At 34.8% G+C, this 25,219-nt stretch overlaps 4 protein-coding genes and 2 long non-coding RNA genes across 8 annotated transcripts; 3 read left to right on the top strand and 3 right to left on the bottom strand.

The window, feature by feature from the left end:
* Positions 1 to 214: 214 nt before the first annotated feature.
* On the bottom strand, positions 215 to 3,532 carry LOC107273521 (general transcription factor 3C polypeptide 5). The gene is made up of 7 exons (XM_015751808.2): positions 3,190 to 3,532; positions 2,662 to 2,841; positions 1,885 to 2,563; positions 1,224 to 1,799; positions 922 to 1,130; positions 647 to 830; positions 215 to 523 (listed from the first exon to the last, which is right to left on the bottom strand). Exons 1-7 carry the CDS (start codon positions 3,337 to 3,339, stop codon positions 321 to 323), a joined length of 2,181 nt encoding a protein of 726 aa, XP_015607294.1. The 5' UTR covers positions 3,340 to 3,532; the 3' UTR covers positions 215 to 320.
* A 244-nt stretch (positions 3,533 to 3,776) lies between these two features.
* On the top strand, positions 3,777 to 6,087 carry LOC107273526 (E3 ubiquitin-protein ligase MARCH2). 2 transcript variants are annotated; one of them, XM_015751816.2, is made up of 4 exons: positions 3,777 to 4,199; positions 4,958 to 5,121; positions 5,202 to 5,416; positions 5,513 to 6,087. In XM_015751816.2, the coding sequence occupies exons 1-4, from the start codon at positions 4,067 to 4,069 to the stop codon at positions 5,757 to 5,759; spliced, it is 759 nt and encodes a 252-aa protein (XP_015607302.1). In that variant the 5' UTR covers positions 3,777 to 4,066; the 3' UTR covers positions 5,760 to 6,087. The 2 variants fall into 2 exon arrangements, with proteins under 2 accessions (XP_015607302.1, XP_015607304.1); XM_015751818.2 differs by having other exon boundaries at positions 4,075 to 4,199; positions 4,921 to 5,121.
* Positions 4,827 to 5,334, bottom strand: LOC112495206. The gene is made up of 2 exons (XR_003061554.1): positions 5,194 to 5,334; positions 4,827 to 5,072 (listed from the first exon to the last, which is right to left on the bottom strand). It is a non-coding gene; the product is annotated as an uncharacterized LOC112495206 (long non-coding RNA).
* A 3,686-nt stretch (positions 6,088 to 9,773) lies between the features above and the next one.
* Positions 9,774 to 10,568, top strand: LOC107273514. The gene is made up of 2 exons (XM_015751787.2): positions 9,774 to 9,972; positions 10,278 to 10,568. The coding sequence occupies exons 1-2, from the start codon at positions 9,852 to 9,854 to the stop codon at positions 10,481 to 10,483; spliced, it is 327 nt and encodes a 108-aa protein (XP_015607273.1). The 5' UTR covers positions 9,774 to 9,851; the 3' UTR covers positions 10,484 to 10,568.
* A 384-nt stretch (positions 10,569 to 10,952) lies between these two features.
* Positions 10,953 to 24,951, top strand: LOC107273522 (adenylate kinase isoenzyme 5). Its single transcript, XM_015751809.1, has 10 exons — positions 10,953 to 11,933; positions 17,778 to 17,945; positions 18,182 to 18,292; positions 19,101 to 19,243; positions 21,243 to 21,425; positions 21,908 to 22,030; positions 22,105 to 22,270; positions 22,347 to 22,615; positions 22,697 to 22,861; positions 23,036 to 24,951. Exons 1-10 carry the CDS (start codon positions 11,912 to 11,914, stop codon positions 23,825 to 23,827), a joined length of 2,142 nt encoding a protein of 713 aa, XP_015607295.1. The 5' UTR covers positions 10,953 to 11,911; the 3' UTR covers positions 23,828 to 24,951.
* LOC112495207 lies at positions 14,090 to 16,905 on the bottom strand. 2 transcript variants are annotated; one of them, XR_003061556.1, is made up of 3 exons: positions 16,831 to 16,905; positions 15,707 to 15,907; positions 14,090 to 14,977 (listed from the first exon to the last, which is right to left on the bottom strand). It is a non-coding gene; the product is annotated as an uncharacterized LOC112495207 (long non-coding RNA). The 2 variants fall into 2 exon arrangements; XR_003061555.1 differs by lacking the exon at positions 16,831 to 16,905 and adding an exon at positions 16,622 to 16,823 and having other exon boundaries at positions 14,091 to 14,977.
* Positions 24,952 to 25,219: the final 268 nt, after the last annotated feature.

Below are 25,219 nucleotides of genomic sequence, written 5' to 3'. Positions count from 1 at the left end.
ATGTGCCCTAATCGTTCTACGGAAATTCAATGGTCTTTTTTGTATGTCATTTAAATTGTAATCATCAGAATTGATAACGATTAGCATTATATACATATATTTATGGATACCAATTTTTTTATTCGTCTATGTACATCTCCGAATAAATTGTGTCGTAGAGGTTTATCTCAGATCGAAAATAATTGTAATTACAGTTTCTTCTTTCTTTAATAACAAATTTCTGTATTTAAGAATGCTCAATTATGTCTTGCATTAAACCGTATACAAAGAATGAAGGTCATTTTAATTGAGATACCAAGATTACATGAGGATCACAAGAGTTAAGTGACCTTTGAACTTGTACCTGGTTCGTCCAAGTTCGTACAATTTTCCCATTCTTCGTCAGATCCCTGAGGAACGACTTCCATGTGAATGGAGGAGGAACTGGGATTTAATAATTTACTTTTCTTCGATTTTCTAGTTAGTAGCACATTCCTCTTGACTTTACCACCGAACCTTCGTTTCCTGGGTAATGATGTTGGATCTGTAAAACAAAAATTTGTTGCTATATAATAGAATCTGTCATGGCATAAATAGACGGTTAAAATGTTATTAAAAAATGTAATCTATATTGAAAAAAAACGCGTTAATATCATATATTACTAACGATCTTCAGGAATGTTCATTTTCTTTCTAAGTACGACGCGAACTTGTTTATTGATGATTTCCCTGCATTGATCATCGAAACCATTTGGTAGCCATCCCATTTTTTCATGACACTTTGTACCTGGTGGTGGATCCGGTAACTTGGCCAGCATTTCCTGTACTTCGTCCACGAGAACATCGCAATACTAATTGATAAAAAAAAATAATAGCCATCATTGTTTAAAGTTTGAAAAAAGTCGTTAGGCAGTCGTTAAGAAATCTTAAAAAAGATAATACCTGATAAAACATTTGTCGCGATGGTGGTACAGTACCTTCTCGATAAATATACATGTTCTCATTAGACAATCGTTCCTGTTTTCGATTTTGGTCCTGGGACAAATTTGCAGTGAGTACTGTAGTTTTTGGTTTTGATATAGGAGCTGATTTGTATGGTAAAATATAATTTGAGTAACTCCGTTTGCACTTGATCGTCGCTTGCAAACCGTCTGTGAAATTTATAATAAGAATGAAAAAATATAACTAGTTTTCAATATAAACATGGAAGTGATGATTTTTTGAATTTTTCAAAATCAACTTACGCATAGCTTTCAGTCTGTAGTCAAGAGTTTGGTATTTCCTAGACGTAGGATCGGTCCTGGGATCGTAACCCAATTTGACCCACATGATCCGCCATGGTCCATTCATAAAATAATAAGCCACAGAAGGCAGCAATATTTTCAATTGATCACCAGTAAATTTTGTTTCATATATTAGTGCATTTTTTGACCATATTGGACGTTGCTCAAACATTTTTCGTACCCTCTCTAAGTGGAAACTCTGCAGAAATTTGACTTTCATGGCGGATTCGATACCTTTTGGCGGGGTTTCTGGTACGTTCGGCATATTAAAGTAGACAAAGTTTGAAAAACCAGCACGCCGCTTTCTAGTTTTACCGATAATATTTTGTGGAAGTGTATCAGTTTCTGTTTTTGGTACGTATTGCTGTACGTTATCCATTCTACTGAATGCAGCGGGTGGCAAAAAGTATGGCACTTTGTTTTTCAGCCATTGATACGGTGGGACGGTTGTTGGATAAATGGAACTGTATATGCATTCATTTTCCTTTGGATTCTTCGTCGAACGTGTGATCGGTAAATATTGAAAATCGCACAAATCTAAAAGCATATCAGGATGCATTATTTTTCGGTTACTTTCATTCTTAGAATTTTTATCCTATCCATAAAATATCTGCAAACGTACTCATGAACTTGAATTCTGTATCAATTCGTCCTAAGACTTTTAATTTTGGTAGTTCATAGTCCTCATCTTGTGATAAATCTTCATACTTATTGCTGTCGAATGATGGTAAGGCGTTTTCTTTTGATTTTGTCTCTGGTGTATTATTACTATTGTTGCTTACATTATCGGCATTTGATTTAGATTCGGGACATACAGGGTTCTTGGCAAAAGATTGATACTCTTCTTCTTTAGGGTTGGATTTTGCAATATTTTTCTTTGTATTGGATTGTTCTGTTTCATCATGTGTTTCACATTCGGTTGAAATAACTTTGCAATTGTTTAATTGATTTGCTAAGTTTTCCATGGACTTTCCTATGTTTTTATCTTCACTTTGTTCATTGATATATTCTTTATTTGATTCTTCAATAGGAATATTCATATTTTGTTGCGTACTTTGATCTGAGCCTGGATTCTTTACATTGTTATCAGTTATTTCTTTATTCACATGTATTACTTCTATTACCTCTATGTTTTTGCCGGTCTCCTTTGTATTATTCTCATTATTTTTTATTCGTTTCTTTTTTACTCTAACCCGCAACAAAAATCCAGCAACAGCATGTCTATCGCCACAAGCTGGTTTACAATAGCCATCATCTGGTCTAAACCGAAGTTCTAATCTCCTGTTGCGAGTATTAACAGCCTATTACAAAAAATTAAGAGTATGACTTTAGCGATGCAAATTTCATTGGTATTAGTTAAGAACCACCTGGTTCTTAATTACATAAAACAATGATGTACCGTAGAAATTGCAGAAATTCCTCCTAAAGTTTCAATTGCCTTTTCTGGATTAATAACATTTCCAGGATATTTAATACATACAAATTTGCGATCAAATCTATGCCCTCCGGGTAATATTGGCCCGACATATTCTTTTTCATCATCATCATTATTGTCATCTACCTTGGCTGTTTTGGAATGCTGTATCCGGATACAAAATTAAAAATAAATAGAATGTGGTCATAGAATGTTATAAGAAAGGTTTACTTCATCATTTATTATACGAAGTAATATTTTTTTTCATTTTTTTAATGAACAAGTATTCATACACTATTTATTCATATTCTTGTATGAAAATATAGTCATTAATTTTTTTTTATTAATAAATATATTTTAAGACACTTGTACTGCATTAAAATATTCACAACAAAAAACTATTATCCTGTAGTGGATAGCAATTATGACATTACAATGAGAAATATTAACAATTGCTCACTATAAAAATATAATAAGACAATAATCATGCTATTGAAACAAAAAAGTCCTTACGTTTTCATCAGTTTTAGTTTTCAGCAAACCTTCATATGATGATGCCTCACTGTCAACACCATCTTCATAGTCTTCAATATTAAAATCACTATCTTTGTTGTCATCATTATCAGAACCTTCAATGTCAGTTAAATCACTTTTATCACTCATAATTATATTTCTCTTAGAAACAATGCATCGATTTCTCACAATTCTTTACCGCACTGAATTTTCAGGTTAAGATCCCGGTATTATATCAGGTATTACGTTCAAATGTGTCATTTGTACATCTGGTTGCAGCCGTACAGGTGCACTATTACCTCTACAATATCATCTTCATAACTTTTCAACAACATTAATTATTGATCCTAATAAAATAAAACTAATTAGTTAAACCAAGTGTAATAAATAAAAATAGTCTATATATCGTCGATTAACTGCTTTTATCTTTATTTCTATAATTAAAGGCATTCAAGTACAAACAACAAAACAATAAAGTTAATCAAAAACCTTGAAAACGCCAATTGAAGGCAGATACTGAGAAATCCTGATGTATTTATTCTATTGTCGTATAGACATTTACTAAGTGTCTGACATTTCTCCAATATCTCAAGAAAAGCAATAATAGCAATAACGATCCTATAAACACAAAGAATTCAAAGTGTGAACAAAAGTACAAACAGTTCCAATTAACGACGAAGTAGATGCTAGTTTCCTCCAAAACAGATCATAAGTTATCAGTCATCGAATTGTGAACATTCATTTACACATCAATTTACAAGGACTCACGGTTGATCGGTTATCGTTCTCGAACGAGATAAGCGAGTTTAATCAGAATCACGACAATTCGGTGATAATTATTTCTGTTAGACGTGTAGAAAGGAGAGGTGAAGTGCGTATGGAATCCCCAGAGTGTAGCAGTGTTTTAACAGAACCCCGGACAACAGTCCCGTCGTCGTTCTGTCGACGTAACACGATGACGCCGGACAAGCAGAGCTCCGCTTCTTTGTATTGTCGAATCTGTCACGAAGGTACATCAGGGTGAATTCTGTCCTATATATGCACTTTTATCCACCAGTGATCCATCATAGATACTTATAAGCCTTAAGAATAAGAATTCGTAAGACCTCCAGAGGTCATACGAATGTGTTTCTCGTAAAAATTAAACGTCGTTCTCGTGAAACTTATCGACTGTCAACTAGTGGCTGCTGATAATTATACAAAATATATTAATTAAAAAATGCCAATAAATAATAAATTATCATCGTATCCCTGACGTAATCACGATGACTCATAATCGTCATGAAATTTTCGTAAATTTGCGATTCACTTTAGAACAGTGTTGATTCTAATATTTAATTTCCAACTGTTACGAAATATCTTAGGTATTACTTAAAATATGTTACGACATTTGTATGACCATTTAGACGCGGTGTATATTTTATTTGCTCTTTAGCAAGATTAGACTATGTAAGAGTTCACTGGACGATAAATCAAACGTGCCATGTAAAGTCTTTGGAATGTAACAGCATAATAATTTAGTCGCTGCTTGTTCGGAGATGTGGTAGCTACGTACGTCAGTGGCGAGACTTTGTTTTTTTCCTTGTGAATAATTATTTTTTCTAAGTTGATTGACTCGTGAAATGTTTGCTGTTATGTAGTTGTCTAAGAATTTTTATTATAATTAATATTCTTTGGGTTTATGATACTGCATACTCCTGTCTACTTGTCACAAACGATATGATAAAATAGATCACTGTATGCCGAATGGTACATCTTGGATCTGCAGATGGATCTTCGGAAGAATTAGTGGATCCTTGTAAGTGTTCTGGTACCTTGGCACTGGTCCATACTGGATGCTTAGAGAAATGGCTGTCTACTTCGAATAAGAATCGCTGTGAGATCTGCAAGTATCCATACGTATTACAAAGGACGAATAAATCCTTTTCAGAGGTAATTAAAATGAATATTGTTAATTTATAAAGTTGAGATAATACTCTATTTCAATGTTTCAATGTGCTTTACTTTATCAGTGGTGGAGTAGCAGGAACGCTTATGGACCTCAGGGTATTGCTGGAGATTTTATTTGTCTTATGGTACTGACGCCGCTGTGCGTTGCGGCAACATATCTTTGTGGCATTGGTGCAAATGCTTACTCACGTCTTGGATTCTGGGAGGGAACTGGGTTGGCCATACTGTGTTTTATGCTAGTTGCTACTTATTCCCTATGGTTGATTGTTACTATAAGGTAATCATTACAGTTGTTGAATAATTCATATCTCTTTTCTTAGGTAAATAATTCATAATCTTTTGCAAAGCATATCTGTATGTACTTTGGACGCAGGTTCCATTTTAAATCCTGGCGACAGTGGCGCCAACGTAATCAGGATGTGAAGCTTCTCGTAAAGCACAAGATGGCCGACGGACTCGAGTCAAAGTATCTTGATAATAATATAAAAGAAGAAGAAGTAAGAATTAATACACTCGAACGACTCAGTACTATTTTTCGATTAATTTCTTGGTTAGGTTTACCATTTGGATATACAAATGATCCTTCCTTTGATGTTCAGCAACATGCGTCTTTGGTTTGATCGAAAGAACAGGAAGCTTTCGTCACTTAAAATTCCTTATGCATGTTACTGGAGTCGATTAAGACTTTTTTATTGATAGTGAACATTGATTTTACAAAGTTTATAAAGCACGAAGTGTCTTTTAAATGTATTCCGTATCGTGACAATATTTTATAGAATATTAGAAGTTCAAATTATTAATTCAATACCCATATTTAATTGAACTTTCAAGTGTCCGTAATTTCTTATACTTCTGAATTTAAAATACTAGAAGAATAAAAAACGATTGTGATACGAATTAATGAACTATGGAATTTTCAGTAAATAAATTATATTTTTTATAACAAGATTAAATATCCGCATTAATTTTTTTCATTTTTTTTTTTGTAATTTATCACGTGATAACCATAATGGTACTATAATTAATGTCTGGAATCAATTGAAGTAATGTGATTTGCATATATAATAATGCGATTTCATATTCTACAGCTTTCTTCGAGCAAACTCAAAGTAACATATTAGCAACGTTACAATTTCATACTTCTTGATATAATATTTGCATACATCAAGCGCTCTATAAACTGTTACATCCTTAAGCAGGAGATTTCAGCATAACCATAATCCTTACTTTGCGTTTGATGGGTTAGTTCATGTAATATTTATTTGTCCATTTAGTGAAATTTCTTTCAATTCAAATTAATTGATCCTAACCTCACCTAAATCGCAGACCCTCTAGAATCTTTTATGGCCTAGAAATATAAAGCAAATACAAGTCTAGTTATGTCCCCTATACTTGTTCCCTAACTGTGTAATAAGCTAATTTTAATTTTTTCATGTTCTTCTCTTCCCTAAAGACCTTGTCCCAAATTATTCGCGTTATTTCCAATCAAGGACGTACCATTTGACGCTATAGCAATTTTACTCAGTCCGGTGGTACGGTATATTTAACAATAGTAAAGTATACACAGCCGGTATAAAATTGCAATTATAGTGCAAAGAAAAATACAGCATAGAAATTACGACTAATTCTTGTACCATAATAACCCATCTGTACATTGTAAGTCAGAAAGACTACATACAGGTCAGGTTAGAAGTCTTTGAAATTCATTAAGCCAAATATAGTTTGCAAAGGTCGTCCAGACTTTAATGCAATTTTTATATAATTTATTAAGACTTGTAAAAAGGAAAACAAGTTAACAATATTATGTCATTAATTAATCTCAATAAAAACAAATGTTAAATATATTCAAATGATATCCGTATCTATATTTTTAATAATAAACATAGCAAAATGGTGTATTAAAGGTTCTGGCTATGATAACAAGCGACAGTCAAGTGTGTGGCCCAACTTGACCAATACCCAACAGGTACAAGTCACGTGTCTCTACGACCATTTCATATGGGTATTCAGCAAACTTATATGACACTAATAAATTATTCTATAATAGATCAATTCGCAGGTTACCTATAAATTTTCGTGGCCATTTTAAAAGCATTTATTCAGAACCTATTAAACCTTTCATGCATTCTTACACGTAACTGACTTTTTATAAAGATACAATCTACCTCTAAAATTATATTGATTGAAATAATGCAATTTTTTAAATACACATTAAAACAATTAATGAGGAAATGGTCGAGCGATTTTGTTCTCCATTTAAAAAGCATTGATTCAAGGGGTGTCTCGGATACCTCAAGTGCCTACTCTCGGATTAACCACGTTCAATCGTTACCCTAAAGTTATTACATACGTGGTATAACAAATAATCACAATGGACATATCAATTTTATTATATACAAATTTTAAAAAGTTCTCAAAATTCTTTATAATACAGAAACTTGGGTAGTATCGAATTTTTTTATTAATTCAAACACATTATCGCAATTCACATTACTCGAAACCCCTATGCAATTACGAGTGGACTAGAATGCAAGATAATCGTGCTAGAATAGCATATACATATATGTTATTTCAGGACGTATTTAAAAGTGCGCATATGACACATATATATATATATAGATATAGGTATCTAGAAGCCTAATATATATATATACGTATATATCAGGCCAGTATAACATATATGTATACCATCGATATACGTTACCTTGCCACCCTAGAATTATGCATAGATATGTACCTGAGACACTAGCAGCTGTCTCTGGGTTAGTTTTCAATTATTTAATCTCATGTCGATATCGACAGCACATACCGTCTTGTACATAATTTGTGATTGTGGTCGTCATCGTGTAATGAACTGTTTACGATTCTTATAATCAGCATTCTCTAAAACACCAATCAGTCATGTGACAACACAAGTTGTATATATTATTAATATATGCTTTAAAATTTTAGATTTTTGTATCGTAATTTTTCAATTTTTCTTTGTAGGCCCCACCTTTGAAAACGCTACTTCCCTGCATCTCCAGTCAATGTAAAGCGGCTAATTGAAATCCGGTGACGACTGCGCATGCGCCCTTCGTAACTGGGAATGTACAAATTTGTATGCACCCCATAACGGGCGTAAAAGTTCTTTTTACTTCGAAAATTGTGAAATAATCGTTTTTTTCGTATTTAATCTACCTAGACGTCGCGTTTTCAAACGAAGCCGGACAAAAAATATCATGTGTATCAAGGGCGAAAGGATATAAATCGACTCGTTTGAACGTCGCACGAGCAAAGGGAGGGCGACAAACTTCACACTGGTAAAAATAACCTTCTTTACGCCCTTGATGAACAATGTACTATTTGAGTCTCAGAACTTGATAACTATTTTTCATTAATTTTACTTCTTTCTTTTTACTCGATATTTAACTGCAAATAATTTTATTACTGTCGTAAAATTAATATAGAGTGATTCTCAAGCATTATATTACCTGTGTGAATTTTGTATGGTATATATATAGTATATTTATATCTAGTATTTTTGAATTAGGAAACTGCAGCAATTCTGGATATTCAGTTCGTTGTCATATGCGTATTTGTCGATCATCATTGATAAATATATATACTTGAAATAGTCAGAGCAACGTGTTCAGACTACACGTAATGAGCCTATAGTAAAATTCGGATAAGGCCATTGTATACAGGGTGTCCCACGACTTATTCCACAACGGGCACTGACATATTTTCCGTTGAAAATAGAACAAAATCCAATTTGTCCGAATGAAATCGGTTGCAGCGTTCACGAGAAAATAAATGTTAAATATTTATAAATATCATCATGTCTCATGTTCGATAAGTCATAGTCTAATGATAATATTACAGTTTCTACTTGAGTGAATGTGTTCACAGAAGCAAACGCCCGCCACTTTCTTTTTCTACTGCTATTGTTTTCTTTTGGTGATGATTGGAATTTACTTAAAATGATGATATTTCTAAATTTTTAATATTAATTTTCTCGTGACCTCTGCAACCGATTTCATTCGGACAAATTGCATTTTGTTCTATTTTCAATGGAGAATATGCCAGTGCCCGTTGGGGAATAAGTCGTGGGACACCCTGTATATAAGTGTACAAATAATCATCAGTCTGATAATAAGTAGAAAAAAAATAATTCACTTGTAGAAGATATTTAGAAAATTGTACGAATTTTTCTTCAGAATTATTTAAATCAAGTAAAAAATAATATTATGGCAATGTTACATGAAGCTTTTATTATTAATACACACGGTCCACTCGGAAAAGGATTATCCACTCGGATAAAGAATATACAGAAACAGCCACTACCTACCATGTATACATATGTAAATAAATATTTAAAGAGTATTTCCATTTATTAAAGTATATAAAAAACTTTAAATAAAGATGTTGCTTTTCCAAAACTCACCTCGAACTCAAAGAATCCGAGAAATTACTCAAGGAACTGCACGCGTCGTTCTAGTCACACGTTACCCTGTCGGTAAAGTAGGTATACGCTCAGTATTTACCGTCGATAATGTTTTCTTCATTTTTTCCAAGAAAGAAAAAAAACTTTATACATTTCCCATACCGTATAGTATAGAAGAGACGAAGGATATTTCACAATGGCACGTAACAGGCTTAGTACAACCGAAACGTGGGCTTTTAGCGAGGGGGAAGAGGGTGGCTTTACGAAGGTGTAATTTACCCATAGGATGACTGTACAACGTCTAGTGAATTATTCGTGGGATTCGGTCGGGCACGCGGTACCTACTTATTGTTACTCAAAGTATCCAAGGAAGGCGGTCTACCATTTTAGACTTGTTCGTGACTCTAGTGCGTATAATACATGTGTACACAATCATTAATCGAATAGCCTTGACTTTCGATAAATTAACAGAACTCTCATCCACCGTATAAGCTCTTAGTTTCAAGGTCAAGAAATGCCGCTCCTTTAAGTCTTTCAAGAACTTTTAATTAGATCAATAATAAAAACAGCTTAAAATTCTTAAATAACAACAAAATTATTATTTACCGGTTCGTTCTCAATTTTTCAAAATTTCCAATCAATTTTACTGTAGACGTTAAGATTGACGAGCGATTCGTTCTTTTTACATGTCGTTATGCATTAATTACAATAGGGGTGACTATTCAGCTGTCCAAAGTTCAAAGGATCGACGTCGTTCTAGTTGGTACCATTCACAGTCGACACCTACTCAGGTATGTCGTTAACCTTGGAGCGTGTGGTACACCTGGTGCACCGAACCCTAAATCGACGCAGACAATGTTAACGTCGATACTACAACGTTGCACATTAACACAGAGCACCCTTGTTGGAATAACCTAGACTGTATAAAAAAATTCAAGTCACATTACCAGAACATGAATGAATGAAATAAAAAAAAATGGTTACCACTGACAATGGGCTTGACGACTCTTGGAATAATAATAATGATGAAAAATAAAATATTATATTTAACTACTGTCCAGTGCCGAAAGATAATGCAGGATAAGACGAAGACTTCGTCTATACCTTAACCTTAGAGAGGGTTATCGATAATCGGAATATCTGGTTGGTACCCATTGGTACCATAACGTATTGCTATGTATGTACATACAAGTCACTAGTCTAATATCAGCCCATATAACGGACCTTGCTTCCCCATTCGTCATGTATATACCTTAATAAACACTTGGAAAGCCCTGTTCTACTTTTCAAAGCGAGTAAAGGAGAGGGTTTGTATCGGTTAGAGGTTGGTGGGAATATATTGTAAGGATTAGTGGGCGCACAGAAGTCTAGCCTGTGGGTTTAGGGCTGGATGGTAGTATAGGTTTGGTTCAGTGCGCATGCGCGTAACCATGGCTACAAGTGGTTCCTGCGACCACTGGTCATTCCCGTCAAATATTTCCACCCGCAAGCTAAGCTGTATAAAAGCCTCGTTGCTCGTCAATGACTTTTCATTAATTTTATTAACCTCACAAGCCGATCGTTAACCTTATTCAACAATGTCGACAGTTCTCAACGTTGACAAACATCGTCCTAGCGTCTCGTGATTTTACTCGTGACAACAGGGTATTGCACCATTTTACGGACAGGAGGAGAACGTGTGACGCATCGACACTAAGGGACTCGTCATCACATCATCAACTTTATCAACATCGGTGATAGTTCAGTGTACTTCGCAGTGTGTTTCTTGCTGCCGAGTGATAAATATATAATAGGAATGAAAATTTGGGATTGTTGAATCTGACGTTGATGAGTTTGTCAAATTGTGATCGAAGGACATTTAATATTTTCGACACGCGTTACTCTTTGATGGTGCAGTTTAACGTGACTCTTAATTCTGTTGCGTAACACGTTATACGATTCGATATATGTGGATTTGACTTTCAAATGTTGACAATTATTGACAGTTGTTACTTTTGTTGTGACTCGAATTTTCATTTGATTTCTACATGACGATTTATTGCGTTATTGTAGTAAAGCCGAAGTACAATCGACAGTGAAGCTCAAGAAGTTCATTCCTGAACGTGTCATTCCATTCGCGTGTCACGCGAATTCAGTGAATTATTACGCTACAAGTATTGTCCATTTGGAGTTACAGATTCGTTCACACTGTCGAATGCGAGGCAAGGATTTGCGTGTCTTTTTTTTCTGTCAACATAGAAACTCTGTGCAAGTTAGTAAGTGTTGCTGTAAGGTGCGCGAAAGGGTGCTAGAAGCATGTGAGTAAATGGCTGTGGGACGACCGATCCACCCTCCAAAAAACCTACTATGGGCATCTGCCTGGACACTGGTTAGTATCATTAATATACATATTTGTTGCTGGGAGATACTTTGGGGACGATTTCATTTACGAAGTCGCTATTTTAAGGACAAGTGGCGGTTTTGGGGAGCGTCCTCAAAGAATTTTCAGCGTAATGACTGTTTTGAGGACTATAAACCGGACTGTCTTATTAAGTTTGTTTTTTTTTTCAATGTTAGGCATCCAGTATTTGTGATGGGCTTAGAAATGTTTCGTTAGGTTACATTAGGTTAGAACTCAGACAATTTCCTGACAAGACTTAAAACTGCACTCAAATCCTATGGCACGCTTTTTTCTCGTGCAACATTCAACTAAATCGTACTTAAGATTTGTCTACATAACAACGTATAGTCTTGCTCCTCTGCGCTCTATACGACCCAAAACATACTGTAAACGTTTACACGTTTTACTTCAAATTTTCCGAATATACAGCCTTGCTCGGAAATTTCCCGACGACAGTGTATATATATATGTATATGTATACACATATATATAAGTATATTGACGACTTTGAGGAATAATTACAGCTTGCGTGACTAACATCTCTTCTAAGAATTGTTAGATATAGAGTGGATCACTGATGGATCATTATACATGATCCATATAAGATCCAACACAAATATGTGTAAAAGACTGTACCATACTACATATTTATTAGAATTATTGCCGTCTGTATAGGAGATAGATCCAAAAACTGATCTGACAAGGATTTTTCCCTTACAATAAATATAGCTTGGATCGAAAATTGATCTAGGTACGATTTTCTGCGTGTAAGAAAATACAGCACGAAAGCTTCGATCAAGTTATAGATCCCAGATTGAAGTGACATCGAAAGAGTTCAAGCTATATTTTCATCTAAAATTTTTACCACGAGATCCGACCGTGAATATGTCTAAAAGGTCGATTGAAGACAAGAAAGAAAAGATGAAAGAAAGAAAAGAGCGAGAGAGTACATAAATGAAGATACCAGTGTAAGATCAACCCTGGAAATAAGTAAAAACGAAAAAAAAAAAGAAACTGAAAATTGAATATAAAATTATTTCGTTTATCCCAATAAAATAGTCATGAACCTACCCACGAATAATTATTCTCCTAGAATAATATGAGTTATAATTAAACCATTTTTTAAAATAATTATCTAAAGAACATTAATAAAATCTTAATCACCCCAACTATCCCATAGGAACATATTGGTTATCCTAATCAATTCCCATGTCGTTACAATTATTAACGTTCGCGCGCATCACTCACCGATCCCTGATAACACTATCAGCAGTACTTTTCATTGATTAAAAAAAAAATGAAAATCATCTACGCGAATCATACATTCCTCAATACTAAATTTGATTTGAAATTCAATTTCAAAGATGAACAACATCAGATGTCAAGGGTCAGACCTCACAACTATATGATAAACTACAAAAAGATTCAATAACTATAATGAAAAGTTGAGAAAGAACCCTGAAAGCAAATTGTCGACGTAAAACAATCCAAGGCCTACATGGATAGATTTGCATATAGACGCATTAGCATAAGCATGTGCATCTATAGTAATGTCAATTTAAGAAAAAAAGTGCCCCTATCCAAGTGTTTCGATTGGTCAATTACGTTTCCGCCTGCATAGATATATATCTATGCGTATAGATATATATCTATACGCATGTAAATCCGCATGCTCCGTGCCCATTACATCACACAAGCCGCACAGTAGTAAAGTGACGTGCAGGTCAGGCATAGAGCAGTGACGTATTATTTGAAAAATTGACCGTAATTTAAATCAGTATAGTTACGTGACGTAATTCTAATTTATATTAATTAAACCATCGGCTGATTAATTATTGTTAAAAATAATAAAAATTTTATCAATTGTTATTCACGTTGAATGCAGTTTGGATGCAGCTGAATGCAGTTGCAACGAATATGACAGTCAATGTCCACGTGGTTGAATCAACGTGTTTTCTAATGCGTTTGATCACGCGAGTATCTACATGGTTCATTATGCTGGTATCGTATACGTACAGTATACTCGTGTGCACTAGTGACGACGTACGAGCACGCGACGTATGGCGACACGTAAGGATGCATGCAACACGTGTGCATAGGGATTAACAGGACCGTTCGATAAAAACGTTTTATGATGACTCAGGTAAAAAAAAAAAGGGTATTTCGTAGAGATGTTTTTCAGAAATTTTTATTACATTTTTCAAAAATTTTTTTTTTATGCCGCAATTTATGACCAATTGGTGTTTCAATGATTTGGGGTTATATGTTTCTAATGAAGGGGGCGGGGGGGTCCTTTTTCTTATCAATGTGTATTTTTTATACAAGTATTCTCTGTTGCAGTTGATTGTAATATAGTATATAGTTGGTACAGTGTTGACGATGGATGCTGATAAACATTGATAACTATAGTGATATGGATATTGTATCGTTGGTCTGATCTTAAGAAGCTAAGTGTAACGATTATTATAATTACGGAGAGAGGCTAATTACAATTGGACAATTAATTTTTCTTTGATTAACGAAATCCCGAGTTATAATTAATTATGAGATTCATTATCATTGTCATTATTGTTTACGTGAGAGGATCTTGGAAAATGTGTTCTTGGGTAAATTGCAATGGTTTACAATTAAGGTGAACATTTGTTGCCGTACAAGATAACTTGATTTAAAATTTTTAAAAAGGTCAACAAATATCATGAGCTGATAAAATAATTGTTAAAGATTTTTTGGAAATATTTTACCTAAAATTGGCAAACTGTTGCGTTTAATTATTATTTTACATTTTATTATTATTTTTTTTTTTTACGATAATTAAACCCCCTATCGATTATTTCCAATCGAACATATCTCGTATGCGTCGTTATCGTAAAACAATAATATTATCGCTGTCATTTACAGTCATAAATTCTATTCAATCTTTGATAATATAAAATGACAAAAAAGTCGGTAATACCTACAGCGACGGAAGTTCATAACGATATCTTCTTTCTGAATACCAGACGTCATATCCTTTTTTGTGATTGTTACGTTACCTATTAATCAATCAGGAAATATTAGTGAAAGGTCAAAAAAACCGAAAGCCATAAATTCAGCTATGTTTCATTATATATATATAGCTATATAATATATATATATATATACACCCACACGTGTGTATATGATCTTATAAAGGATGCATCTACATGAATTTACGTTACTCATCGCACAAGAGGAAGATTGATGGAAATTAAGCGGGAAATTCAAATCTAATTTACATATATATGTGTGTATTGTATGTATATATATATATATATACACACACATACAAGCGGCGCATGAGCATAATATAATAAATGTGCTAATTGTGCGATCGACGTGTTAAAATTATTTTCAGCAGTTTTGACGCGTAAAAACAAGAGTAAAGCACGAAATGTTTACGCTTAGAAAATCAGACAGTCAGAGTCAATCATACTGTGAGATAGATATGTATATATATCTACGTGTTATTGCTAGTCACGCGAATAAAACAGACACTCCATATCCACAGTCCTCAGACCGAATGATTTCTGACAATAAACTTTCTACAAGGAGTATATGGTGTACGTTCGTGTCTATGCACTTTATCATGAAATCATCGTTTGTTCGATGACTCGATAAATTCTGAGGATTTCTACAATTCGATAAGTAATGCTCTGCTATTCGATTTGTAGTCATTCAATGGCGTAGCTAAACAATCGTATCATAGAGATCGAAAATATTAACGTATACGCTATAATACTTACATCGTGTGACGTGTACTTTGCCAGTCGCAACGTTTGACTTAATCCCAGAACAGTACGTTGGGTGTCGCAGACCGGACGTCTTCTTGGTCCTTTGTGGCTTTGTACCTTCATAGAGGACCAAGTGTCATAGACCCAACATTTAATGTAACTTTATGGCCAATTTCTTCAACTTCGGATAAAATTTAACCGGCGGATGAATTCCTAAAATATGAAAATGAGATTGGTCAGCTGGGGATTTATCCGTAGGTTAAATTTTAACCGAAAATAAAGAAACTTATTATTAGTGATCGGATGCGGAAATGTACCGTTCTAAAGTTAATATGACGCGTATCCTTTTCTTTCCGTGAAATATAACATAACCTATAATTATATTTGTTTTAAGGTCTGCTGAATACTTTGAATGCGTCGATGATTCAGAATTTGGGTTTATGGTTTTTACACTTCTTTTTTCTTTCTCATTCGAATTAAATTTTTTCTCGGTTTATCGTTGCACGTCAGAAATGACCTACTAACGGTCATCGTTAGTGGAAACGAGGGCAAGTCTACGAGGTAAGTAAGAATGGTGACAATCGAGCAGGGTTGATAAGAGTGATAACAATTTAGTTTGAAAATAACGTTAGACATAAAATTCCTTGAACTTTCTTGCTTGTTCTAGAAAAACGCCTAGTTTTCATCAGTGAATGAATTGTTTAATCATATTTGTTAATCATTACTGCCGTGATCGATAGAAAACTTAACAAAAATTTCTATCAAATTGCGACATCATTCAAAAGCTTATTATGTGAGTCGTTATCATTGTGGGTCTATAAATTGTATTTTGATCGTGAAGTTTTTGGCGTCTTGGAATTTTACAGGAGAATGATACGAGGTGGGATCGGTTATTAATTATAGATTGACTTCGTTACTAAGAATTACCTGCAGATCGATCACAAGGCCATATTGAATTTTCATTTTAACTCTTCGTAGTTCATGCTAATCATTGTTTTGTGTCATTTATCAATTTACGAAGATTCAATGATTTTCATGAAACAGTGCAATTGCCGTGTAAGCGAAAATCAATCACAAAGACAAAATCAAAGACAATTTTATTGGATACTAGCACACTGGGAACGACGTACTCTTACCTTAATGTGGCGATAAGACCTGTCAAACGGATTTTTACGGAAGTATAAAGTCCATTAATAATTCTCGTTATTCTATGAATAAAAAGTAAAAGAAAAATTATATCAGGCAATCATTGATTCTAAAATACAGTGAAACATTCGCACGCGAATATATGCATTATTTACATGTAAATAATCAATAAATTTTCACATGAAAAAGATACGTCAAAATATAGAAAATAAAACAAATATATATTACAAACACGGCATTCGTATAATTCGAATTTTTATTAGCAAACACGGTGTTACGCGACATCGGTAAATGTTCTGCAAACATCTCATCAAGAACAATATCATTTTTTACTTCTCTATCTTTTACGAAGTTACAAATGGGAGGTTATGTATCATTGTTATTGCGTTATTACGTTTACATATCTCGGTAGGTGAAACGACGACCAAAAAAAAAGTTGTCGAGTTAAACGTAAGCGGGCTTCGGGTATTCTAATTACTTAATTAATTATTCCACAACGTAAAGTTCTTATATTAGGATTAATGAACGCTCGTGTTTCACGTTTTAAAATTATACAGTTTCATCTGTGTTTGGCTACGAACGAGAGTTATAAGTCTGTATACATAGTGTCGATAATCACCCGTTCATGGAAAATCGAAAGCACAAATTACCAAAGCTTAATAACGGTTAATAAGCATGTACACACATGGGCTAGAACCTTCCAGTACGATTAAATATTTCTACTGCAAATTATAGTCCAACCAGCAAGAATAGTTTTTTCGATCATTGCTTGTCATATCAAGCCTTGCATAACTGAAATGTACTTTTTCGATAGTTTCAGTATAAGCCTAAGAATAACGAAAGAGGTACTTGCATTTTGAAGATAAGTCCAATTCACGTAGTGAATAAGTTTATGTAGATGAATCTTTTTAACGTTTTTTAATAATCTTCTTTACAGAGCAACAGAATGGATCCCAGGTGTTCGACGAGAACAATGTCCGTGGTACGGGTAGATGGCGTGGTGAAGCAGGACTCCTGGCGACGCCACCAGATGGCCGTTTTCCTATGCAAAATGTCGGACCGGTTAACTTTGAGACACCCAAAGTGCCAGTCATTTTTGTTCTCGGTTAGTAAAAATTAATTATTTACTTAATTAGCAACAAGATTGACAGCTCGTCAGTTGTCTTATACAGCTTCAGATACTGGGTGACTATTAGCATTTCGACACAAATTCTATGATACACAGTATATTATACAGGGTGATATAATTTTAGTGGTAACACAAAAGACTTCAGCATTCACATTTCGCGCGAAACCTTTTGAAAGATGATTATTGTCCTTAAAAATAATTTTTTGTTTCAGGTGGTCCAGGAAGTGGGAAGGTGACGCATTGCGATAATTTGATGCACGAGAAAAAAGGCATAGTACATATTAATATGACAGATCTACTACAGCAATATGCATTAGGAAATGGTGAGAGAAATTTTTCTTCAGATGGTCTTTTAATTATTTTTAATAATCAATGGATTTAATAATAATAGTTATCAGGGTAGTACGATTATAATTCAGTGAAATTAGTCATTGTACATACGCTGAACTAACCCTTAGCCCAAAAGGTATTACGCCGTTTGATACCATCTGACGACTCGTACATTTCGACCAATACATCGACAACATGGTAATGTGTAGGAAAGGATGTTATATTTCGACTTCCAGAATGCCGGCGGTTCAAGGGTTAAAGTAATGACAGGGACTGTCCTAGTATCACAAATAGTAGTCTACATCGTTACTAGGAATAATCGATATCTCGCAACTTCATATAAATAAATTTCCATCATTTGAATGCTCTTTAACAATATGCGTACCATAAATTATACATTGAATCGATTAATCGTTCATCATCTTGACCCATTGATCATACTGATTTGCGATCTCTGAACGAAAAATTTAGGTTTTATCACACGCTATCGTCCTTCCGTGAATGATAGGAGCGTCATTCATTCATAGTCAATTCTCAAGTGAAAATTAAAGTGCGTAAGAGATCAAGATAGTGGAATAACTTTTAATCACGAGTACGTAATCACATTCGTAAAGTTATAGTTAATCAATATATTCATAAAATTATAATGACAGTATTTGAGTCAACGACTGTTTATCTGCTTATCAGTAACTCAGATTCCAGTCCAATTGTTCAATTTTGGAATTGCTTCAAATCAATAATTCTACCTTCGTTCAACTTAATTTTATGTAAATAAAGAAACATTTTTTAATTACACAACAGATATGCAAGACTTCGGTCTTCTGAGTAGTAAAACCGTGGCTGAGGTGCTCATGCTCGAGATGAAGATGTCACCAGGTGCCAAGACGTTCCTGGTCAGCGGCTATCCAAGAAATATGCGGGACGTGGTCGAGTATTCCGAGAGGGTGAGTAGCACATATAAATTAAAAATAAAATAAAAAGGGAATGCCCATTTCATCAATTTGAAGGCAACATAAGGTACTAAGGTGACCAACAATGGTACATTTAATCTATACCATAATCAAAATTTTCAATCAAAGTATAGTTGTTAAATATTATATTGATTAAATAGTAAGTGTACCTCAGGGATATCGTTCGAAAATAGAATCGTAGTTTCATATGTGATGGCGAAATGAATTTTCCAAAAAAAGCAATTTCACGTAAAAAAGTTTTTTATTTTATGATTAACGTCATTCTCGAGCTTCGAATAGTCCTCGGTATAACAATATCAAATTTCGTAAACTTGTATGTCCAGCGTTGAATGGCGACAGCGACGACCAATTGGCATCGTGGAAAAATGACAAGAATAATTTGGACATTTTTTCGATGTGGAGTAACTTAATTCTTACATGGTTTTATACTAAGGGGACTACCCTTACATTAAAGAGATACATTTATTGATCTGACTGTGTAACGTAGTCCTTAGGAAGAAAAATGCTTCTCTTTTCAAGGTCAGTGGCAGGTATTCAGATGATAAGTATCCATCGCAGATGAAACTGTATATACATTATCTTCACGTTATTTGTTATGCTTAAGAATTAATTAATTGATTTGAGGAAGAACCGATTGATTAAATATTTAGTTGGTTTTGGTGAAGCGCTGTAAATTGATTTTGGTAAAACGGTGTAAATTGGTCGCTCGGTATATAAATTGTATTTTTCTAGAAGAGATATGCCGTATTAAACTGTATTTATTCAGAGCGTCACAGCCCTGCTGTCGTTTACCGCGCGCGCGTTACTCTAGTCAGATATGTAACGTAGGAAATGGATATCCTATCGTATGCTTTGCCACGTGTACTAGAATAGAAAATGACGCGATGAAGAAACGAGAAGAAGAACGTTATTGAATAATCGAAAATCGAGTTGACGCGGAGTCAAAATACAACCATGTTTGCATCGAGAAGATCCAAGAAGGAAACTAAAGAAACAAATAAATCACTCGAAAAAGAGTTTAACGACGATCAAACTAAAGGCTTAAGAACTCTGCGTATACCTATTTAGCGTAGCAGACAGGCGACGATCGCAATACGTGACGCGTCTGATTCTGCGCATGCGCACTAATTTCGATAAGCTAATCGAGAATCGACATTGTACAATTCAACTAAAACAGTGTATAGACTATTTTTTTTTCGTAAGTCAAATGGAAATAGCGAAAAATATTTAACATGAACCACTGTACCATTGACCTCAATTGCCAACGTAACAGCAAATTTGATGTTCTGTATACCATATAATATGAATCGAATATGCCTACCACACGCGTGAAATAGTTTCCACGAAGTCTAATGGTTATTACGAATTATTCAAAATTTATATGAATTCAAATTTGAATGTTACGTCATACTGCACTTTGCCTGTACCGACTATGCTACAATTTTTAACAAAATTTTATTAATTCGTAACATTTGACGGTAAGATAATTTCACGCTCAGATAATTTTCGTATACATTTTGCAATTACTTAATGCCTTTGAAAGGTACTTTGCGATTAGAAGATCTTCTTACGCTATTATGTATAGTCAGGTATCACTGGAATTTTCTTTTTATATGTTACTTTAATTTCACGAATTTTCATATTACATTTGGTTTTTATCGGCATCGAAATTGGGGCGACATAGAAATAAGCCATGACGCGCTCGTATTTCCTAATAAATAAATAATGTACTCTAAGGACAGCCATGGAATCGATTCGCGAATATTAGGTCGCTTCGTACTCTGATACAAAGATGTAGATATATGATATATATCGCATGTGACGTATTTTAGTCATTGACATTGCATGGAAATAAGAACTTTTTTTTTATAATTAAACATATTTTTTTGAACTTCAAAATGTTAATTTGAATTTTACAGTGATTTGCTATAGTGTATTGCTGATTTGTTAATGTACGAAAATTTCTTCTCAGATACAAATAGTAAACGGAGTAGTCCTTGTATCCTGGAGGCAAGAAGTGCTGGAGCGACAGATCGATTACGGGGCACAACTTGGTCATGTGATTTTGGGACTTGCTAGAATGGAGCTTCACAACTTTTATAGAAACGTCATGCCCGTTGCTGAGTATTTTGATCAGAGTGGAATGCTGCTTGCTGTGAGTCCAATATTTTTTTTTCTTTGAATAATTTTTTATTATCTTCTTCAGTCGAAAGGATGTTTTGATAAATTAAAAAAATGTATATCAAGACAGTGACTTTATCGTTGGTTGCTGCTTTCTTCATGATGGACAAGCAGACTGTGCAGAAATCCAGGATAACAAATTGGAGCTTTGAAGTTTACTGTTAAACTATTGAAAAATCGATAAACAAATATTACCAGAAGATGTTATTCACGTTTTTGCGTGACTGATATGTCCGATAAAGGCGAATTATCAGTAACAGCTGCAATCTCGAAGCAATAAACTAGTCATGCGATGCCTATATATGCAGTCGGAATAGCATTTAACTGTAGTATCAAAGCAATACTGTTATCGACCTTTTCGATATTCATACACTGTCGTACATTACGAAGAAAGACTTTAGAGTCTGATAATTTCGATAATCGAGCAGCTATGATTTATTTTGACATTTATTCTAGATTAACGGAGAACGAAATCCTAGTGAAGTTTACATCGACTTCCGGGAAGCCGTTATGAAGATTCTTGGAATGTCAGAGGATGAAAATTTACCAAGGGACGCACCACGTTCCCTGGAGGCTGAGGTTTGCCAGAGTATTTTCAAACTGTCGAAGATTATCTGCAAAACTTAAAATGAATTCCAATCGCGGTTAATTAGGTGGCCGTGGAAAGGAACGAAGGAACGAAAGGTTCGCCAGCCATGAAACACATAGTTGTGGCGGAAATGTCGCCTCCGCCGCCGTCATCGCCTGACGGCCACGTGAAACCTTCGAAAACTGCCGACAAGCCCCGCAAGGGGATTCCCTCGTTTATCTGGGTGATTGGTAAGTTTGGAATGATATTAAATAATAAAAAAAAAAAAAACACAAGCAACCAACCTGACTCTGTAATTAATTAAAGGTGGTCCTGGAAGCAATAAAGGTAGCTTATGCAGCCAGGCAGTAAGAAACTTACCAGGATGGGTTCATGTTAGCATCGGTGGCCTTTTGAGAAATATGGCGTCCTCGAATCCACTAGTGAACAATGCCATTGTTTCCGGTGAGATGGTACCACAAGATATTGTGATGCAGGTAGTGGAGCAACAAGTACTTCTTAACCGGGATACAGATGGGATTGTCATCGACGGCTTCCCCAGGGACCTTAATCAGGTTCAAGAGTTTAAGAACAAGGTACCCTTTTACTTTTAATTATACATTACGTAGTTTTTTTTACCTAGACTAGATTTTATTATGACATGCTATCATTTCCAGTTCGGTCAGGAACCTCCATTGCTTTTGTTGGACTGCTCGAAACTTCAACTAGGTCGTGGAAGATTGGATGACAGCGTGTCAGCCTTCAGGAAGAGGCTGGAGCTCTTTCGTGAGATGTCCCTTCCAATGCTGAAGACATTAGACAATGATAATCGTCTTACAATAGTATGTATTTTGTATATACCGTATAGGTTTCACCCCTTAGCTGACGGATGACCCGTCCTAGGTAAGGGACTCGTCCCTAAGTGAAATTCAGTCTGCCAGTTTAGGGGTTAAGAAACTAAAGGTTAACTTTGAGCTACACGAATTGCATGTAACATTTGTCTTAATGTGTCGAAGGTCGATGGTGACACTGACATTCCAAATGTCCAAGAGGAATTCACAGCAGCTCTGTACCAACATGCGCAGCAAGCTCGTCGCAAGGAAGAGCTTCATCCTCAGGGTCCAAGATTCGACGGAAGTGATGATGCGGAGGATGGCAAAGCCAACGTTACGAATAAAAGCCACCCAAACTTGCTGGCCCCCGGTAACATCAACGGGGGCCAAAGAATTGACAACAGTGATGACAATCTACAGCGAGCTGAGAATGGCTACGCTAAGCCAGTTGGAAACGGCCTGAATGTTCTGGCTAATCATATTGAGAAGCGCAATGACATTAAGAACAATATCACCAAGAATACAAATGAATTAATCAGAAACGTTAATGGTAATGGTAACATCAATGGCGATATCAATGGTGGAGTATACGGGAGAGGCAATGGTGTCCATCGTAGAAATAATAACAAAGATAATATAGCAAATGGCCAAATTGGCAAAACCATGGCGAACGGGATAGATTCGATTTCGAAGAAAGTTCAAGAAGCAACGATTAACGGAGCAAAAAGAGCAATTGCGAATGGAAGCATTAGAATAGCTAATGGGATTGTAAATGGTGCTCCAGTTAGTTTACAAAATGGTGCAGCTAATGGCGCCAACAATCTTTTACAAAATGGCGTTGCTCATCTTGCTAATGGAATCCCAGCCAACAAGGTTGCTCCTACTGTCAGGAATTTTGTTGGCAACGGGATTCGAAATCCGGTAAGAAATATGTACAACGAGGTGGAAGGTTATCAGGAAAATTTGCATATTTAAAAATAATGTTACGAGGTACGAGAATATTAGGCATAAAGAACATTACTGTTGACGCGAGCTTGTCCAGGAAAAAAAGATTTTCGAAAGACATGCCATACGACCAATTCCACCTCGTAAGTGCTAGTAACTGAAGAATGCTCACAAGTAATATTGTACGTTTGGATTATTAGGCATTCAATCGATTACTGTCCACTGCCGAATTGGCTGAATCATTTTCTTTAAAAAAAAATTTAGTCGATTCCCTGCCGAGTATTCCGAATACGTATCGCGCGAATTGGTATGGGTGATTGGTGCTGTTTATTTGTATACTGTCACCGTTTCATTTGAAAAATCTCTATTTTCGATTCCCATAGTTATAATACTCAAAACTAATTGCCCATGAAGGATATTCGAATTTCAAAATAAATTGCACCGGTGACTCAGCTAAATCGTTTGGTACAATAAGAACAAGGATACGTACACTATGTCTATTACTTCAGATATTTGTAACAAGATTGAAAATTGCTCACAGGTGAATATTAGACATAGAGTATTTAGTATCAGACGTTAATTATACGTGCTTTAAGTTTAAGGATAAGTAGGTATGTGTCTTATGATACTACACGCGCGGCAATAACGTGTAAAGTCAATCAAGTACGAAGCATAGTTATATAAATAGTACATAAAAGACATTCTATTTTCGAATGGGAGTTATATACACATATCTGGTTTCAACATAGCATTAAGACGAGTCATACGAATTGGAGATCGACTTCCCATTAATATAGTAAAGTTCAAATTCCTTTTTAATGTTCGTTAAGTCTCTTAATAATTAAGCGATGATTACCAAGCACTGATATGTAACTGGCACTATTAAATTACAGTATTAGATTTGATCCCAGTATAATGACGTATGCCTGTGCACGTTATGATAAGTTTCAATTTAAACTTCAAATACTTTTATATACAAATATGAATGTCGATCATCAAATCGGTTGATTCGTGCTTACTATGCAGTCCGCAGGCGGATTAAAGATGCAATAAAACTATTATACAAGTACCAAAACAAAAGTATTAAGCATATTTCAGCGTAAATATAGTACATACTAGTATTCGAAGAAGCGCTACGTCGTATTGCAATAAAACTAAAAAAAAATATTCGTGCAGAGAAAAAAAAAGCCAGAAGAAAACGTGATTCTTGGCAAAGTGCCTTAGAAATAAAACTCATAAACGATTATTAGAATCCTGTTATCGAATATTAGAAGTGCATCAATCGGCACAGATACATTTAAAACGGCAATCCTTACTAATATCTTTTTCGAAGGAAGAGCTGCGCTGAGGATATATATTCTATAGTTCAAAAATTCGTGAAAAAATTGCCTCAGGCAAATATCGTGACTCTCGCAACTCAAT

Source organism: Cephus cinctus, unplaced genomic scaffold, assembly GCF_000341935.2.
Source record: "Cephus cinctus unplaced genomic scaffold, Ccin1 Ccin1_scaffold1708, whole genome shotgun sequence".
NCBI lineage: Eukaryota > Metazoa > Arthropoda > Insecta > Hymenoptera > Cephidae > Cephus > Cephus cinctus.
Note: the sequence above shows the minus strand (reverse complement) of the source record. Positions and strands in the feature narration are given on the sequence as shown.